Here is a 20,438-nt window from a genome sequence, read left to right on the forward strand (position 1 = left end):
ATACTATGACACATGACAAGTGAGTGCAAGTGTAAAGTGTGGCATATACTCAGGGTATTTGCGTGAGTACTTGCCGTATTCTCTGTGGCAGCACTTTCACAAGCATAGTGGCAGCAGAAAACACTGCAAGCACAAGTGTAAATACCCCTGGTGCCCACATTGGCACTCACGTGGCATGGGGTTCTGTGTTATTGGTTAGAATTTTGTGATTAATTACAAAAAGACATTATGTTAATGACTATGCATGGCTGTGGATGATTTTAAATTGGCCATCTCATGCATATCAGTACTTCTAGCGTAATGACTTTCACTATACAAAACTGTACGTGAGTTGCGGTGTAAATCGTAACGATGCCTTTAGACTATTTCTCGTAATAATTGTATGAATGTATTTTGTAACTGTGTGAGCTGAACAATTCAAAACGACCACTCAAACCCACATTCCTTGATATTTGCATTCTAATGAGCATATACGCATATTACAATTAGCTTTTGTTATCACAGCTTGCATACTAATGAGTATATACTAATGAGCATATGCACATTGACTGCTTTGGTTACAGTATAGTATGCATACTAATGAGCATATATATGCATACAGGCTTTAGTTACAGTGTAACTTGCATACTAATGAGCATATATGCACATTGGCTACTTTGGTTACAATATAGCTTGCATACTAATGAGCATATCTGCATACTGGCTTTGGTTACAATATAACTTGCATATTAAAGAACATATATGCATACTGACTTTGGTTACTGTATAACTTGCATACGAATGAGCATATGCATGGCAGCTTACATTGGTATAACTTGCATTTGTGGTGGATTGTGATGGTTTACATGATTCAACGCTATTACCTAATATATAATCAATGGTTTAGGACAAAATGACAACAAATACAACATACCCTTCATGGCTATATTTCCTGTTTAAAGATAGCAATCCCAGGATATAGATGTCTGGATGTAATTCTTTTATACCATTGTCTCCAAGTGGTGTTACGATCTGTAGAAGCAGAAAGAAAGACAACAGTAAGAACAATACAGTACATTTACTGTAACATTTTGATACAAGAGATAAAGTTATCCTTTTGGCATTCAGTTCAAAGTGACTACATACGTACATTTCCTTTGAATCATACTGACATCATCAGTGAAATGATGTTAAGGTATCTGATGTTCAAGTGACCCCCTAGTAGAGTCACATGGTTGCAGACTACTCTAAATAGGTGGCAGGTATCAATTACTATTCTACCGTAACTGAGATATTAATCAAAGTACACAACTTACTATGACATGAACACAAGAAATGACAGGTCATCACAGTACGTGTAAACCCTTCTTTCAATCAGATAAACTCATTTGTTTAAAAATACATACTGACATATAATTGCACCAAATGATTTTTCCTTACCTCACATTTTGGACAATGTACAGACTTTTTACTTTTGCCGAATTTTGACAAGCATCCTTCACAGAAAGTGTGACCACATCCTAATAGTAATGGAATACGAGGTCCATGTGGCCTTGCAGGATCTACCAAAGTAACAATTATGGATGTAAAAGAATTTATTTTTTATAAAGTGTAAATTCAGTTGATTTAATGGAATGATTCTACCCAAAGCACAAAAACACTGCTGCTGATTTTGACATCTTCCTACAAACATACCGGTGTATTTTCTGGTGGCATAAACGTTTGGTTTTGTTACTCTGTGCAGTATTCAATGTATGCTACACCACAGTTCTGCACTACCCCCGAGCACTTACACCTCTCTCAACAACATGATATAGCAATCTTTCTTATGAAGTCTTGTGATCAAAATGCCAATGAATTTCAACAAACAAATTACTACTATATTATTATAAATTATATTACTATTCTAATTTTATGATTCTGTGGATAATATCGAGTCGATGTTGAAGAGTATTATTGATACATATGATTATTTTCGAATTATGGTGTGGGTTAATTTCGAAACGAGACTAACAGCTGAATCTTTTTTCTGACGTCATCACTTCCTGTCTTCTCCATGTCTGATCAGATCAGGGTTTCACAAATGTTACAAAAATGCTCCACGGCGGAGTGAGTATTTAGAGATATACGTTATTGTTCATTTGCGTCAATAACATGCAGTATTTCTTTGCTAAAACGCAAATCTGTTCCATTTCTCTGTCAAAAGTGTTATCTCAGGATCTACCAATACGAGTTTGACAATATATAAACAAATAGACTGCCTTACCCTGAGTGCCAAAACTTCGGCAACAGTTAGGACAAGTTGGATTTTTTTGCATAACTCTTTCTTCTCCGTTTTGTCAAGTATCATAAAACCTTAGTTAGTACTCTCTCAGATGCTGTGGCATCGCAGAAACTTGCGAAATTAGTTTGTGTGTTGCACTTACACACCCACTTCGCCAGCACACTTTACGCTACCACGCATGCTTTACCTCATCATGTGCTCAAGTTACGTCTTCGGGAAGTTGTCGGATGTTGTCGGTCGGGTTTTTCGGCAAGCTAGTTTAGCCAAAACCGAAGTGAATATCGGTTCGTTTATGTCTGTAGTTACTTGTTAAGGGATATGGAAGGTCAAAATTTATCGGTGAATTGAGTTTTCAATAGAATTTGGCAAAATAAGCTTTGCATTTCACGAAAGATTGTCTTTTCTTCAAAGAGGGCGCTAGATTGTGCATTTTACTGAAGAAGGTCAAAGGTCGTAAGATCTAATGGGTCAGAGTTCAATATTGGGATTAGCATATTCATGAGCGAAGTCCATCCAATCGCGTAACACTGTGGTCATGGTAACGTTGTGTATGCAATCGACAATGGGAACCAGCAACACTTCGCTACTACAGTCATCAGCTGAGGCAATTTTCCACCAAGGCCTTCGAAGATTGAGTAAATTTTAAGGCTCTCACAATTCGCTGGGCCTTGTGCCCACACATATTAGCTTGTCACAATGACGGATGTAATGCAGGCTTTAGTTTCGGAGGCGAAAAAGAACAGATTTTCGACAATTCCCAAGTTGACAGACGAAGGTAAGTTTCGTTCTCGGAGGTGTTTTCGAAGCAGGTATCCAACATGGCGACGTTCTGAGGCGTACTTCGTTCACTAATATACATATGTCACCTGTGTCTTTGTATAGCAGCCACAGTCGTTAATAATACCTTCTTTTATTTCAAATTTCAGATGTTGTCAGTGTTTGGGATAATGTTTCACAATTCGTGGAGCGGCATATGAGCATGCAAAAGGTGAGTTTTCTTGGTCAATGTGAGTCATGACGACGTCGCCGGTGATTAGTTTGAATTGTTTGTTTTGTGCACTAGACATTTTATGCCTCGATTACGTTAATGTTAATTGAATGTATAACCTTAAGCGATAAACCAGCCGACGCCTTTTGTCTGTTTTGAAGGTGTTGTAACTTCCTTTAGCGAAATATTAGACTCTTTTGATTAATTTTAAAACTTGTTACAATACCGTGTGGATGTTTATGTTTACCGTCCCGATACACCATGCTTTCATGTTCTGGTATGTGAATATTTTTAGTCGAAGTACTGATAATTTCTTCTTTGTTTACCTACAGGGAGTTCAAATAACTGGACTTGGAACTTTCACATTCACTCAGAAAAAGTTGGACATAGGAAATAATAAATACATTTTAATTCAAAGGCCGGTGTTTATACTATCGGAAAAGTTTGCCATGACCCATGCATTGAATTATTCAAAATATCATACAACAGGTAGGGTGTTTATTACCTTTCATTTCCTTTCACTCACTCACAACTGTACATTTCGGAAGGGATGCAACACTAATGCTTTGAGTAATTGTTTTTCAGCGTGGAAAATATTTTTTTATTGAATTTAATTGCACATAGTAAACTCATATAACTTTGGATCAACTTTAATAAAGATGTATTTTGTATTTTATTTAAAAAAATTGAAATTGGACAATTACCAAATCGGTACATGTTTAAAATTCATTAAAAAGACAGAGAGAGATATTTTATTAAAATAGATAAGGCCTAAAAAAAATTGTGTAGTTCCGAGTGCGCTCAATTTTAGAGAATTTTTTTTCCTGAGTGAGTGTAGTTCAGGTAGTTATGTTTTCCGTTGTTTTCAATATGGTCTCTGTGTTATTGGTTTCTTCTCATCAGATGTACAGCCATTACAGATTGGAAGATTGGAAGAACAGTTTTATATCGTCTTTTTAAGTTGATGCCAGTTTAGGGTTTTTTTTCTTGACTATATAAAAAAAGTTTAGGTGAAAAACTATGTGGGGTCGGGTAGCTGGAACCAAACATTTTTTGCCTAGTGAGAGATTTATTCTAACTTTTGAAGTTATTAAATGTATAATCAGCTTCTTCTTTTTTTCAAATGTTGATGTTGTATTTGGAGAGTAAATAGTCACAGTGGTCTTTATGGAATATTATTATGTAGTGTTTATTCTAACTTGTACTTGGTAGAAAAATAACTGGGTGTGAGTTTTGTTGTGTTTATTAGATTGTAGGATTATAGATAGGGTATATTATTATTCTGATCTACAGCCCTCAAAATGATGATTGATAGGACAGCAGGTGACATGATGTATTCATATCATACAGACTAAATATTTTATGTATGAACAATTTGTATGTTATATATACACCAGACTTATAACATTGGTAACTTTTTGTAGATGGTTTTTTTCCCCAAACATGTCAAATGAATTTTCACTGAAAACCAAAATGTCTATCCTGCTGACCAAAAGTGTAATCACGCAGCACATTTCTGTAAATTGAATGGAGGAGTCTACAAATCATAGCACAATAGACAATTTCGGATGGATGATAATCCCGATTTTTTTAAAAATTGCTTTTGAATATATATGTATGCCATTTATATGTGAGTCTTGAAAAATTAGATTTTCTTGTATTTCATGACAAGTTTTGAGGTGAACCCAATCAAAGAGAATTAAAAAAAATGTCATGGACTTACAATGTACCTACCGGTACTTAAATGAATACAGAATCACTTAGAAATGAAAATTAAGTCTGAAATCTTGTTTAAAAAACCCAAACTTTTTGTTGTTTTTTCCAGGACAAATTCCAATCATCAAATTGACAACTGAAATCTATTGGACAAAAAATAAACCTTTCTGTTGTTTATCCTGACAATTTATAATTATGAAATCAACATCTGAAATTTTGATATAAAATAAACTTTTGTTTTTTGTTTTTCCAGGACAAATTCCAATTGTGCAACTCAACTTCTCAGCCTTATCAACGGAGACACCCTTTGACAGAGACACTGTTGAAGGATGTGTAAAAGAAGTTCTGCAAGCTCTCTCCAGAGCTGTTGGTGCTCGTCGCAATGTAGAATTTACTTTTTCTGGCATCGGTCGCTTAGCTATCCGTGATGGTAAAGTGAAAATGAAATTTTATAAAGATTTCTTACAAATGATGGATGGAAGTGGACAGTTAGCAGAAGCACTCAGGAATGTAAGTTTTTTGCCACTTTTTTCCCTCTTCTTTCTTAGACAATTCTATGCATCCATCTAGTATGCAACCATTTTTATACTTCTATTTGTATGAAGGGACAATATTTTCCTGATAAATTTTATAAAATCATAATATTCCCAATAAGTTTACTCAACTGTTATCATATGATCAAACAAATGAATTACAGAGACTAGAAGCCTTTATTTATCACTCATTAAAAATCAGGTCAGTAGCAAGTATAATGGAACCGTAACATATTTTTGCTTATGTAAACTAAGTTGTAATTGTAATTTGAGATAATGTCCTTTCACTACAATAAATTGACTATGATAGATATTTCCAATGAAATAGTGATTTAAAAAAAAAATGTTAAATTTCAATTCAACACAACACCATGACAGCTAACTTACCCTCTGACTAGACTTTAACAGATTTTATTACGTTCTATCACAGAAAATGAATTTCTAAGTTTTGATATTTCTAAATCATGGCTAAACTGTTTGTTAGAAATTTGCCCATTGCCATTCATTGAAATTCCACACAGACCTACAGTGAAGTTGTGTCATGAAGGTTGTTTACAGTTGAACAAGTACACCGCAAAGTTAATAAAGTACATTTACTTCAGTGTTGGGTGGAGACTTCTCAGATCCCTAAATCCATATCATATGAGTGTAGAACCCAGACTCTGTTACGGGCCACTACAAATCTAAACTATTGTAACTCAGTGACCAGTACAGAGTTGACACTCCAATGGTTTTAAAGATATCCTGTTTACAGTTATCTAAAGTAACTTCACACTCTGTGTGTAACTGTTGATTTATTAGAACAAACAAAATGGTGTACAATAAGGTAATCAGCTAACAAACAATAGATAGTTGCTAGGAGATTGCCTAGGTAACCAATGTGATGTTACATTGTTGGAAACCCCCTGAGATTTGACTTTGGATTTTTGTTGTTGGCCATGATTAGAATCCACAGGGGTTTGTGACTTCTAGGTCAATTAAGTTATCAACAACTAATCTGTTAATAAGCTTCTATCTATAGGTACTATGTAAACCCTCGGACCTTTTCACACAGGATTATTAACTCAAATTTAGTTATCATTAAGTGTTTTTTATCAACAAAGTCCAACAAGTCATTTATCATTGCATTTACTCATTTCCTGAATCTTCAAAAAAAGTTCATTTATTCGATTTCATTTATCTGTACTTCATATAATCTACATGTAAGAGTCCTACACTGTATTACGTAGTACCATAGGCTAGCTGTTATGACTGGTTCCAATGGTGCATGTATTTTAATGATGGAATTTAATAGCTTGTTTGTGATGTTGTTGCCAACCCCCCAGGGGTACAATGTGTGTACTTTGTGTTGTAATACAGTCATTCTATTCAAATAGTTACAAGGTTGACAAAGACAGGTTGGACTCTACCCCTTTGAAATACTGACTTGTTTAATAATAATACTACTATTGTACTATGTCCCATTCATATATGATTCACTGCCTAATTTTAATTGATACAAAACCTGTAAAGTTTTTGAAATTATTCTATGTAGCTTTACAAATGAGTTCTATCTAGCACAAGAATGCATAATTAAGTTGTTGTGTTTATACACATAAAGTACCAGTACTCAGTAATTGGACTTAGAACTTGTATAACAAAATATACCTTTGATATCATAGACTATGGCGAGCTCGCTCTCTCTTTCTCTCTCTCTCTCTCTCTCTCTCTCTCTCTCTCTCTCTCTCTCTCTCTCTCTCTCTCTCTCTCTCTCTCTCTCTCTCTCTCTCTCTCTCTCTCTCTCTCTCTCTCTCTCTCTCTCTCTCTCTCTCTCTCCAACATCTATGTTTTGATGTACAACTGTATATCCATCACAAATATGGAGAAATCTGAAATTATTTATTCGTTTTTGTGACTTTTTTTTCACACTCCCCCACCCCCCCCCCCCCACCCCCATTATGTGTTATGAATATCTGTGCATAATGAAAATAATCAAAGTGGTAAAATTAAATAAAATCGTGTGTATACTATTCTTAAATTAATAATTATGATTATTTTTCTTTCTTGTTATTTTTTCAGAGACCAGACACAGCTGATTCTGTGATGTCAAGAGCAACCACCTGTAGACCACAAACAACAAATACATTAGTGCTACCAAGGTAAATAGTTTGTTTAGTGAATTTATCAAATATTGAACTCTAAGATTAAACCCATACCATAAGTGACTGTAGTCTGTATATGTTACATAATGATCAGAATTAGTGTACTCAATATTGTTTGGTTCAACTCCATAATACTACTGAAACTTTGTACATGAAGCATAAAGTACACAGGTAGTATCATTCTTATCAGTGTTTTGGTTAGAGTTTGGTAACCTGGGTAATAGAAAGGGGCAAATCAGGTAAAATTAACAGTTTCCTGTTCAGTGTACTATATAACACTGTAATTTTGGTGTGCAACTCTGGTAAAATGACTGGGTGACAAAGGTATATTTTACCTATCTTTAACAAAATTACGAGGAGAGAACCCTAGTAAAATGACAGCGGAACTTAGCGAGATTTTACCCACTTTAATTTATTTTAAGTTTTAAGACAATCCTTGTTTATTGATATAGGTATAAAGGGAAAAAACAGTGACAAAATAGAAAATAGGCAAACACATGTGATTTAGATCTAGTAAAGCCAAACGTAGCCTGTGTGACAATATTCTACATCAAAACTAAACTTTTTGAAACAGCTGATCAAGTTTAACATATATATGGAAACTATAGGTTTTGTTGCTAAGATACAGCATATTGGAGTGATTCTATTTGTAGTGAATATCACATCTGAGTATGAAAGTAATTTGGCCTTGTCATTTATTGATAAAAGCAATAAATATTCAAGAGATATTTTTAGTAGTTATTTTCCACTTTATTAGAGATGTCACTCTGTGTAATTGATATAGTTAACATTTTATGGTTAGTTGCAGTCTATTCTGTTTACAATAACAAGAATAACAAAGTTGGTCGCCACCAGTTTCTGAGTAGTTAACAGCATTCAATTAATTTGAAATACTAACAATGTTTGATCTGACTAAATTTTTTCACTAAAATTGACTGTTATCCATTTTAACGTGATTTACTTCCCATAGAAAACTGTGTATTTGATTAAACTTGTAACGAAATTAGATAACTAAATTCTAACCGCGTGAAGATTGACAGATTAATATTTTAAATATGATTAATTTAATCAATATTTGTGGTTGATAATGCATGCATGTTGGTGTTATTTTTTTGTTCTAATTTTCATTTTTCATTTATTTGTCCATTTTCTAAATAATCTCCTTCACAGGAGGTAAGTTCATTTCATTTGAAATTAACGACTAGTAGTATGGTGGTGTATATTAATTAATTATTGTGTGCTTTGCTTGGTGGAGGGCCTGCTTTGCAAATTGCTTGCACTTAAATTTAAGATTTAAAAAGCTGCTTAATGTGGAAATACTCCACTTACAACTACCTTTTTCATTTTCTAGTGTGAAATGTATGATATTATAATTGACTAATATTGTTAGGTGGAAAGTATTAATAACTAAATTGTCTTTGAAGTGCAAAAAAAATGATGATTTATTCAGTTTTGTTGTGGCAGGATTGAAACAGTAAGAGGTAAAATGTGAGACAGTTCAATAGTCTATCAGAATTAGTTACTGTAGCACTAATATTATAGTAAAGTGTTTAAAAACCAGTGAAATTCTATTAACAGATTTAGACAATTTGTTTTGTCCACTGTCCTCATCTTCATTGTTCAGTTATTTTGAAAACTGTTTACACTTTTTTCCTTCAGAGAAAATATTGAATTCTAATCCTCTTTCTACCTTGGGGGTATTTGTTAACTTAAAGTTTTACGTGCATGTACCAGCAATAATAAAGGAGTACAAAAAAAGTAGACTTTGAATACACATATAGCTAAACTAGACTAGTAGACTGTTAGTGTAACTTGTAAGATCCATAACCTGTCTAGTGATACAGTGACAAGACATATCATGTCTTACAAAACAGGTCATGTTTTAAAACCTTGAAGTTGTCCAGTCTTGCCTTCATCCTAACTGTAGTCGTGCACTTGAAGTCCAGTATTGTTAGACTTGTCAGGTAGATATAATGTGAATGACAATTGATGTCAGTTGTTACTAAGGTGACAGACTTTACATGTCAGATACATGTCAACTTGTCAGTGAGTAGTTAGTATACATACCTGTGGTGCCAAGAAGTTCAACATCCAAATAGATGAAAGATGATGCTGTAGTCAAGGAGGGGAAAAGTTAGCTGGGACTCGAAACCCTGAGACTGAACACGTAGATGAGTGTATGCTACCAAACGTACTAGAAGTAGTCTACCCAGGCAGACATCCATCAACCCTAAACATAATATCATGATACAAATGATTGATGAAAAACCTAATTAACTAAAAGCATACTTATATAGATTAATATTTAATATAGACAGAGAAAAGGGTTGTCAAATTTGTCATTTTTCCCCAAAATATTAATTATTATACATTCTCCTATGTCTATTTCTTTTACCAGTTACTAGGACAAAATAAAAACTTTTAATTAAAAAAAGTGAATTCATAAATGTCAACATATTCAGTAAATTTATCTGTATTATGAAAACATAAACATTGATGTCGGATGATGATGTATTATCTATCCATGCATGACTACCAGGTACGATACTTGCCTAGTAGCAATGGCAGTTAATATATTCTCTCTATTACATAAATTCTTGTAATTTGTACCTCTGCTACCTGAATAGATTGATATCCTTCAATCCTGTCTTACTAATGTCATTGTTAAAAATCCATGGTTGTGAAGTAACTCAGTCATCTGATTTCCTATTAGACATCACCCAGTAGGTATTTTGTACCCATTTGAGACTAGCTCAGAGACTTGACTGACTAGACATACTGGCTTGACTAATCTAAAGGCTAATTGTGGCTTCAAATCTCCAGATCTCCAGAAGTGATTCGAAGCCACGGATAGCCTCTAGACTATATGGCTTGATATTATACAAACAACGGCGTTGTCAAACCAGATAGCCAAGTCTCTGGATTAATTCAAAACTTGTGTCGGTACATAAATGATAGGACTAGAATCCATAATATATTGGGGTATTTAAAAAAAAAAGAAATTAAGTGTCTATTACAAACTAAATGTTCATAGATTTTATGGTTTGGTTCATACCTACATGTATATTAAAACATGACAAATTTTACTCTGTCAAAAAATAATTAAATAATGAAAATTTCCCAAAAATGTGAAATTGAAGAAATTTTCACTTGCAGATTGATTTCAGTTTTGAATGTTTTCATTGCATAGGTACAGTTTCAAATAATTTATTTCAAGCCTATATGGATTTTTTTCAAAGATATTTTATTTTTTCAAACATCAAAATATTAATGCTAAAGTTGACATCACCAATTACTATTCACATATACCTTTATGTGTAAAAACTGGTTAAGAATCGATGATTTCAATCAATAAATGTCAAAATAAAATTAATTAGGATTAGTGTCAAAAAACAAAATCAATTTTATTTTGCTCTGTTGAAAGTTGTATTGTTATTTCCATGGATATTTCTGAAAAAAAGAATTATTTGCTGTCAGGACCAATCTCAACAACAAAGTCCATTTTATTTTTTATGATTATCATTGTTACCATGGATATTTCTAAATATTAAAATGATATCATTTAGGATCAATTTCAGAAACTAAATGAAATTGTGCTTTGTTGGAATTTGTATAATTTGGTGTTACCATGGCTACATGTCTTTCTAAAAAGAAAATAATCTTTGTTATCAATTTCAGAAACAAAGTCAAATTTATTTTGCTCTGTTGGAATTTGTATTAGTTACTGTTACCATGGATATTTCTAAAGCACAAACTAATATTATTTACTAGTAAAAGGATCAATTTGACAAATGATTTCAAATTTATTTTGCTACGTTGGAATTTTGTATTATTGTTACCATGGAGTAGTTTTAGTTATAGAAATTGAAGAGTGATCTATGTAGACAGGTTTGTAAATAGGTGAGAAATACAATACATGATTATGTACATAGTAACTCAGTACATGATGTGTTTGCTATAAACTGTAAATGTCTCCTATAATGTTAGCATTGTAGACTGTGGTCAATAGACACCCTTGAGTGTTGTACATCACAATGAGATTGAAGACACAAGTACATTGTGTTTTTAAGAGATTACCTACTTCTCAAATCATACCAGATAATCTATTGAATAGGTATTGATTGGCTTGGCTGTGACATAACAATGACAAAAAAGTATTTACTTTGTTGGAAAATAGTTGAGTTTAAATGTCCACAATTCCTTCATTTTCTCACACTGATTGAGAGAGAGAGAGAGAGAGAGAGATAGAGAGAGAGAGAGAGAGAGAGAGAGAGAGAGAGAGAGACAGAGACAGAGAGAGAGAGAGAGACAGAGAGAGACAGAGAGAGGGGGGAGAGACAGAGAGACAGAGAGGGGGGTAGGGAGGGAGAGCAGAGCTTAATCAATTTGTTTGCATCACTTTGGCATTGCATTATTATCTTAAAGTTGCTAAGCAACAAAGAATTGAGGGATTTCTCAATTTCTAATCAGACAGATATCTCACTTTCTAGTATAACACTACAATGCATGCACCTGTAATCCTGCAAGTCCTGCACAACTAAACTATGCCATAGATCTAATGGTAATATACATTATTGTATTTATATACTGAATGACATTATGGAATGCAATAATCACACTCTTCTTACCTCCTGAATAAAATTGTAGAAAATCAATTTAACAAGTACAATTGATGTATAAAGGTTAGCAGTGTGCCCCTCTAAAACCAATTTGATGTGCTAATTATGCACAGTAATTTGTTGAGAGACACATCAAAATCTGGTCTCCCTTCCCTTACCATGATTATGGTAATTCATAGAAAGCCACTTTTTATCAAGGAAACAATGTGAGAAATAACATTTTTGTTGCATTTTTTGTCATTTTGACCAATAACAAAAATGTTTGTAATTTATCAGTGCAGTGGTGGGGGCACACTGCTAGTTAGCATTTATAAGTCAAACAATGGCTGCTAGATAAAGCAGGTTATTTCATTGGTTAGTTGATGTAGACAACCATGATTCATTAACAGTGCACTCTGCCAATAAACTATTATTACAGACATCACATTCAGAGATGGAAGCAAACTATCTGAACTAAGTAAAATTAATTCATACAAATAAGAAAAACACACACATAATCTTCAATGTGCAAATATATTTAGTGATGTGAGGTGTCAAGCATTGCTTAATTTTACTAAACACACTTGATAGTTTTCTAAAAGTCCGCCGGCACAAAATGAGAAAGTATAGTCTGCAATATACAAGAACAATTCTAGAAATGTGAACACAAATTGACAAATTTATAATATAGTCTGCAATATTCGTTACATTTTGATCTACCTACTTTACAATTTTAGAAAAGTCATTACTGAAATAATCTGAAATGTACATTTCTGAAAAAGTCATCCCGAAATGACAATTGATAGCCTGCAATATCCATTACATTTGTACAAAATCATCACTTGATTTTCTAACCAAAGTGTCTGCTTGTGTTGTAGGATTGGAACTACTATTGATGGACTAGTACCAGAGGATACACCTCGTATGCCTGCTATCAAGGAAGACGATGAGGAGGACTACCCAACTGATGGTAAAAAATCATCAGCTACACAGACGGGAGAGGAGGCAGAGGGTGAAGGAGAGACAAAAGAGGGTGAAGGTAGGGAGTTGTTGAACTTTAGTCCTAGAGAAATGTATTACAACAACAGTAATATCATTGTTGCCACCAGAGGGCGCTATAACTCAACAGGTGGTTGAATGACTTGAGTCTGATTATCCCCTAGAAGGGCCACTTGATGTCGTTAGTTTCCTGACATTAATGCTTAAGTTTTACTAGTCTACATCACAACAATATGTATACCTTGTTTAATTCTTACCAACTATTATGATAACGATTAGATAACTATATTTGTTTTTCAAAACATTACTACACTGATGACATCTGAGTGATTCGGACGAAAGCTACGTAGTCACTCCAAAAACTAGATTCCAATTAGGTAACTTCGCTACTACTGCTACTTCTAGAATAAAACTAGTTAGATACTTCAAAAAAATATTAAAATTAAGTTCCCCATTGATACCTAGAACTACAGTAGAGTTACTATCTCATGTCACAGAGTCAAGTCATTGAATGTTATTTTACAGATTGTCAGGTCAGTTCTGATCAGGTGTGTTACAATAAAAATTTTCAGAAATCATAATTTCCAAATTCTTTATTTTCAGATTTACAAAAGAAATCTGCGAGAGGACCACCAAGGCAGTTAGTACCGACAGCCAAGGCAACTGGAATCAGTCTGACGGACGATTTACTTCCTCCACCACTATCTCCCCCCACTTCTAAAGGCGTACATGGGTCGGGACTATCGCCATCTCCACCGAATAGCAAACCAGCAAGTCCTCGCGATGTACTCTTACGTCCACGCACACCGCTCAACTCACTCAGACCGCATACAGATGGTGAAATAGATCTAAGACACCGACCCAATTCTGCAGGAGACCGAGTACACACCCCAGAGGTCGCTTTTCTAACACCATCACCTCCCCATTCCTCATGTGCGCACAGTGGATTGGCTGGACAGGAGCTTTGTTATTTGTGTCATCAACGTGATAGTCGTAACATCCCGATATCATTTGAAAGAGAGCGACGTAGAAAAGAAATGGAACAAGATCGTTTATTACAACAGTTTCAACATATGAAGGATACCGAGGCTATCGTTAGAGAACAGGTAAGGAGTTATCTCCTGGACTTACAAAAAATTAATTTGTTGTTGGAAAATAATACTAAAAATAATTCCTACATCTATGATACAGTTTCCTGTGCATTATAGACTGCCACTAGTCCCTTGGGAGATTTTGTTTTTGTCTCATAATCTTGTTTTGAATGTTATTCATTTCAAGTTTTGTGAAGGAAAATGTTTGGTCAACTTTTTAAGATACTTTTACCAGTTACCATAATAGTAGTCTCCCAAGGGCGATATGTGATCTCACCACTTATTCACTAATACTGAAGTGACTGTTGCAAAGAAAAGAAAAAGAACTCATTCATGTTTCAAAATATTTATTCAAGTACAGATTGAAAATAGTCCATAGACTTGAGCAAGTTTGTATGCACTACAAAACCACTCAAGTCAATGACTCACAACAAATTATTCATTTGAAAGTATTTGTTCATAATTTCTTTCTCATGACAATAACGACTGTCAGTTGATGAAATAATTGCGTTTTAGGTATTTTCTGGTAGACAGACTTATTAATATTACAGACCAGTGTTGGATTCAGTTAAAATATGGGTGTTACAGGGTGTACACAGTTGTAGTTTGGGATCTTTCTGTACTGAGTCATGCAATAATTCATAAAGTTTCTAATTATGTATATTTACAATGACTACTTATATTTGTTTGTTTACAGGCTCAAAATCTTTCCAACCGACATGAGAGTCAGAAAATTGCTGCCTTTAACCTTGGTGTTTCAGAGGCCATCAAACACAAGAAGAAAGAACGATCTTCAGAATTTCATGTAAGTTTTAGGTTTACTATCAAAGGTTGTCGATTTGGTTCCATATATTTTAATTAATGTCTATAAATTTATCCTTATTTTGCATGATTGTATTTATTTACACACTCTCTCTCTCTCTCTCTCTCTCTCTCTCTCTCTCTCTCTCTCTCTCTCTGAGTCTCTCTCTCTCTCTCTCTCTCTCTCTCTCTCTCTCTCTCTCTCTCTCTCTCTCTCTCTCTCTCTCTCTCTGAGTCTCTCTCTCTCTCTCTCTCTCTCTCTCTCTCTCTCTCTCTCTCTCTCTCATGTCATGTAATAAATGACATAATTCTTCTTTCAATAATTGACATGTATATATATAAACTTTCTCAAATGGAAAGTGTTTAATTTGCATAGATAACTGACTATCTATCCGTCTCCTTTCCTGACAGAGATCCTACGTCTTCCAGCATCGTCCATTGACACCACCAAGATATATGAAGCAGGAAGATTTGGCAGTTGAGTTGGGAAAGCAGGTGGATAGTAAAACTGTTTCCAGCACTAAAAGAAAACATGACCAGGAATTCCTGGAAAGACTAGAACAGGTTCAACTAGCAGAAGAGTAAGTAATAGTTTGTTACTTCATTCCTCCAACCTTCATTTGTACAAATCAGTCTTCAAGACTGAAGTGCTCCTTCTACCTCCCTCAACTTCCCCTACAAGAAGAATAAATGGTCATGTGTAACTTGTCCAAAGACGTATTCCTCCAACCTTCCTATGTTCAAGTCAGTCTCCAAGTGCCCCTCCTACCTCCCTCTTCTCCCCCCAGAAAAATAAGTACTAATTTGTATCTTGTACAGACAACATCCAAGTGTTGCTCAAGTCTCCAAGTGCCCCTCCTACCTTCCTCTTCTCCCCACCCAGAAAAATACGTGCTAATTTGTAACTTGTACAAAGACAACATCGAAGTGTTGCTCCAGTCTCCAAGTGCCCCTCCTACATCCCTGCTCTCCCTCCTGCCCCCCCCCCATGCAAACAAGAGAGTACAAGTATTAATTTTGTTACGAGTACAAGTCAACTGTCAGATGCCCCCCCCCCCCCCCCTCCCTATTCACTTTTTAATTTGTCAGTTGTCAAATTGATATTTCAACTCCTCCATCAGTTCAACCAATCATTTATCTCTAGGGAGGAGGGAGATGTCTGGAACGCGCCACTTTTTGTGAACAATTTGTAAATATTTACTAAAAATACATACCAAAATATCTATTACATTTTCAGAAATGTAAAGACTTGGGTTCTTTGCAGGATTAATCCGAAAGTGTCACTTATTTTCATCTGTCTTTCTTTTCTTTCTTTTTTTGGACTGAGGACATTTTAACTTCAAGCGTACATACATGTGTATATCAGTACATGAAAGACATTTAGAGAAGGGTTTATAATCCCAAAATGTCAGCTATCTATCACTTGATTGGACTGAGGACATTTTATCTCAGGAAAATTATTTTAACTAAATCTTAATTTGATTGATTTTGCAGCCTTGCATTCCAACGAGAACAATACTTGAAAGAGAAACATGAACAGTGTGAAGCTTATCAAAGAGCATTATCAGCCCAGGTAAGTTTTATGGTATAAAATCCCATGTCATGGCGTACATCAATTTGGGCTACAGGTTTGATTTATACTCCTGTCGACAACTTGTTGCATTGATCAAAACTCAAAGTAATGTAGACTTATAAGATGAAGCAGTGAAGATAGCACAGTTTGAACTTGAAGGTCATAAAATTTCACTGATCATACTTCCGGTTTATTAAATTGGTTGTGAAATTGAGAAACATGTATATAAGTATGTGGTGTTTGTATCTATTTACCAACACAAATAATGTCAGAAAATTATGTCCGATCATTACTTTGGTGTAATTTCTGACCATTACCAAGGGTATAGCTAGTCAGTTCCAGTCTAGCAAACATACAATAAACACCTGTGTAGCTTTATATTTCCTAACTTTGCAACTGAATCAAACTAAATTTGGCTGCCCTGAGACTTCTCAGATCATATATTTATAAGTAATTTTGCCTGCAGCAAGATAGTCTACCCACAGCACTGATCTTTATCTCCAAAAACTCTTGTACTCCTAGGGAGTTATCTTAGTCACAGAACAGTGGTGTAGATAAGCTAGTAGCAAGGTGCAATCATTCAAAAGGCTCTTAATGTATTCTTTATGTTTGCCAACCTTATCGTATAGCAATTGACATTCAATTCTAGTTTTCACATTTTTTGTTACGCGTGTCTTATCTTTGTGGTGTTTCGTCTGTTTTCCTCTTCATTGTAGCTTCATTTCCGTAGTAGATTACCCGATCCAAGTGACAGTCGTACATCAGACCCAGTCAATTCAATCTATCCATGTAGAGATCTAAGAAGGACTGACTTAGGCTCTTTGTCTTTACCAGTACCTAAGATTATACTACCATTCAACAAGGGTTGTCCATTGAGGCTTAGTGAATCACCATTCAAAATAGTTAGTACATAGATAGATAGGTAGACAGATAGAGAGACAGACAGACAGACAGACAGAGACAGATATATAGATAGATAGGTAGATAGATAGATAGATAGATAGATACATGTAGATAGATAGACAGACAGACAGACAGACAGATAGATAGACAGACAGACAGACAGATAGACAGACAGACAGATAGATAGATAGATAGATAGATAGATAGATAGATAGATAGATAGATAGATGGATAGATAGATATAGATGAGCAAATGGAGAGGTGAAGACAGGATAGAAAGATGAATAGATAGACAGATTGAAAGATGAATAGATTGATGGATAGACAGACTTAGACAGACAGACAGACATGAATAGATGGATAGATAGGTGAATAGACGAATAGATAAGAGGTTTGATATGTGGATAGACAGGATGATATGTATGGATATATAGTTACTTTCTTCTTGTAATATGTCCGTATCGTTAGGATGATATTTTGGTCTCTCCTAGTAACACAGATTATTCAACTCAGTTGAAATAAACGCTAGACATCTGGGTAGGGGAAAGCCTCGTAGGTTTTGGGTAAAACAAAGTACTTATTGATGGAGCCTTATTTACTCAAAATGACTGAGAAACCTAACTTTATGGTTATATTTGCATTATCACGACATCATTCATTAAATTATTCATGTTTCATCCACTATACCCTAGGTACGTTTCAAACCTCTACCGCTACCTGCTGCAGTGCCAGACTCCAAAGAACCAATATTTGGTAAGAATGACTTCACCAATGAGAAACTGGCAGAGCAACGTAGACGTGCACATGAACTGTACAAAGAACAACTAGAAACAGTAGCCCAGAGAAAACGAGATAATATCCTACGACACTTAAAACGACAGAAAGATGAAGTAGATATGCTGGAAAGAACTCGTAGAGAGTAAGTCAGATATTGTAGCTATCACACTTTGATATGTGTTTGCATTATAGATATTATTATATTATCCTCACTATTTTTCTTTGTCCTGTCAAATATGAGTTACCTCAGGGGCCTTGTCACTATGAGTTGATTGACAAGTAGTGACAAGGCCCCTTAGGCCATGGGACTTTCCATATGAAAAATATTGGGGAATAATTTAATTATACCTCCTCAATCATAATCTATGAAAAATTAAGAAAAAATAGAGGTGATTTGAAGTTTGATTCGAATTTCAAGCACCTGCGAACTAATGATGTCGACATGGGTTGTCATACTGTAGTACATCCAGAGTATAAAGTCATATTTTTTTGTCAAACGTGTTCAACCTGGCTTGTGTGAGGTATAAATATAAAAGTGTCTGAGGGCACTTGGTAGAGTGCATACTTTCCCCAATGCCAGTTGCCAAATACAAAAACAACGTTTTTGTTTTGGGTTATTCATTAATTTTTGTTCGTTCTTCATTACAGTTTGATAGCTGACCGGGCTACAAGTCATGAACGAAATTTCGCCATGCGTAAATACCTTGAATCAGACTGGAGGAAATCGTATGAAATGAAGAAACACCGGGAATTAGAAGAACGTCTGCGTGCCAGTAGTCCCGGAATGTTGTTACATGAACAGTGCGATAAGTATAATCGTTGCGGCCAATGCAAGAGACGTCTTGAAAACTGTGGCGAATCAAATATTTGGAGTGAATCTCGCTATATACCAGGATCGCGACTAATCATGTAACAATATTCACGGAACCATTGTTAAGAACTGTGTGTCTATGGCGATAGACAATTTACTATGCTAAAAATTATAATATTCTCGGATAGAAACTAGATTCGCATCTGATCAACCCAATCGCATACCATGCCATGTCACCAACAGAATACTCTTGTTGTGTTTTAATTTGACTGTTGTAAAATCATTTGGTATTCTTGATTAAATGCAATTCAAACGTCTACTTCCTAAGTATTCCATCCATGATTACTCTAGGTAATTATCAGCATTATGCAAGTTTGTTTTCAAGTTTTGCGTTGACCTCTTTACCCTGGCAGGGTTTCACCTCTGACCTTTGACCTAATCCGTCCATACAATCCAAATATTGAAATATGTTAATTTACATTCCATTTGTTTCTTGTGTGTGCATTTTTTATTGAAATCACAATTTTTTTTATTTTACGTTTAATATTATTTGGTTTCTACTTTTATTTGACACTCATAATCTCAGAATAAATTTACATGACATAGTAATCCTATTTTGGGAATTTTGACCGGTTTTAGGAGCACAATTTTAATGCCTGGCCAAGAACAAAGATTGGATAAATGGAGACTTAGCTCATTCTTTTGCAGTTGAAATGACCAAAGAATTCAAATTGACTTGAATGACTGACTTGACTCCAACTCAGTTATACCTGACAAAGTGTGACAAACACTATACAGAAATGTAAGACCATTGCATTGTATTATTGACTTATTATTGTGTGGATTTTCTTCGTCTCACTATGCGTACACACATAAAAGACGTGTACATGTACATGTACATGTATGCATACACACACTGTCCACTTGTATCTTGAGCAGATATGTTGGAGCATATGTATGCATATAAATACATCAATGTATGCACATATACATGCATACATACATATACACACATACATACATACACACACATACCCACACATGTACATACGTACATACATGCATACATACATACATACATGCATACATACATACATACATACACATACATACATACATACATACATACATACATACATACATACATACACACACTCATACACACACACACACACACATACATACATACATACATACACACATACATACATACATACATACATACATACGCACACAAGCAATAC

General features: G+C 34.7%; 1 protein-coding gene across 1 annotated transcript; it reads left to right on the forward strand.

The window, feature by feature from the left end:
- Positions 1 to 2,834: 2,834 nt before the first annotated feature.
- On the forward strand, positions 2,835 to 19,513 carry LOC144432546 (coiled-coil domain-containing protein 81-like). Its single transcript, XM_078120783.1, has 12 exons — positions 2,835 to 3,038; positions 3,190 to 3,251; positions 3,584 to 3,740; positions 5,221 to 5,477; positions 7,559 to 7,638; positions 13,118 to 13,278; positions 13,842 to 14,344; positions 15,027 to 15,134; positions 15,542 to 15,711; positions 16,625 to 16,703; positions 18,299 to 18,525; positions 19,032 to 19,513. The coding sequence occupies exons 1-12, from the start codon at positions 2,960 to 2,962 to the stop codon at positions 19,294 to 19,296; spliced, it is 2,148 nt and encodes a 715-aa protein (XP_077976909.1). The 5' UTR covers positions 2,835 to 2,959; the 3' UTR covers positions 19,297 to 19,513.
- The last annotated feature ends 925 nt before the right edge of the window (positions 19,514 to 20,438 follow it).

The sequence above is a fragment of the Glandiceps talaboti genome, chromosome 3 (genome assembly GCF_964340395.1).
Source record: "Glandiceps talaboti chromosome 3, keGlaTala1.1, whole genome shotgun sequence".
NCBI classification, from domain to species: Eukaryota; Metazoa; Hemichordata; class Enteropneusta; family Spengelidae; genus Glandiceps; species Glandiceps talaboti.

Excerpts from the sequence above, each read along its gene's own strand:
- LOC144432546 (XM_078120783.1), top strand. The coding sequence starts at position 2,960 with ATGACGGATGTAATGCAGGCTTTAGTTTCGGAGGCGAAAAAGAACAGA. Across the intron at positions 7,639-13,117 it reads AATACATTAGTGCTACCAAG|GATTGGAACTACTATTGATG; the intron begins GTAAATAGTTTG and ends CTTGTGTTGTAG. Across the intron at positions 15,712-16,624 it reads CAGGTTCAACTAGCAGAAGA|CCTTGCATTCCAACGAGAAC; the intron begins GTAAGTAATAGT and ends TTGATTTTGCAG.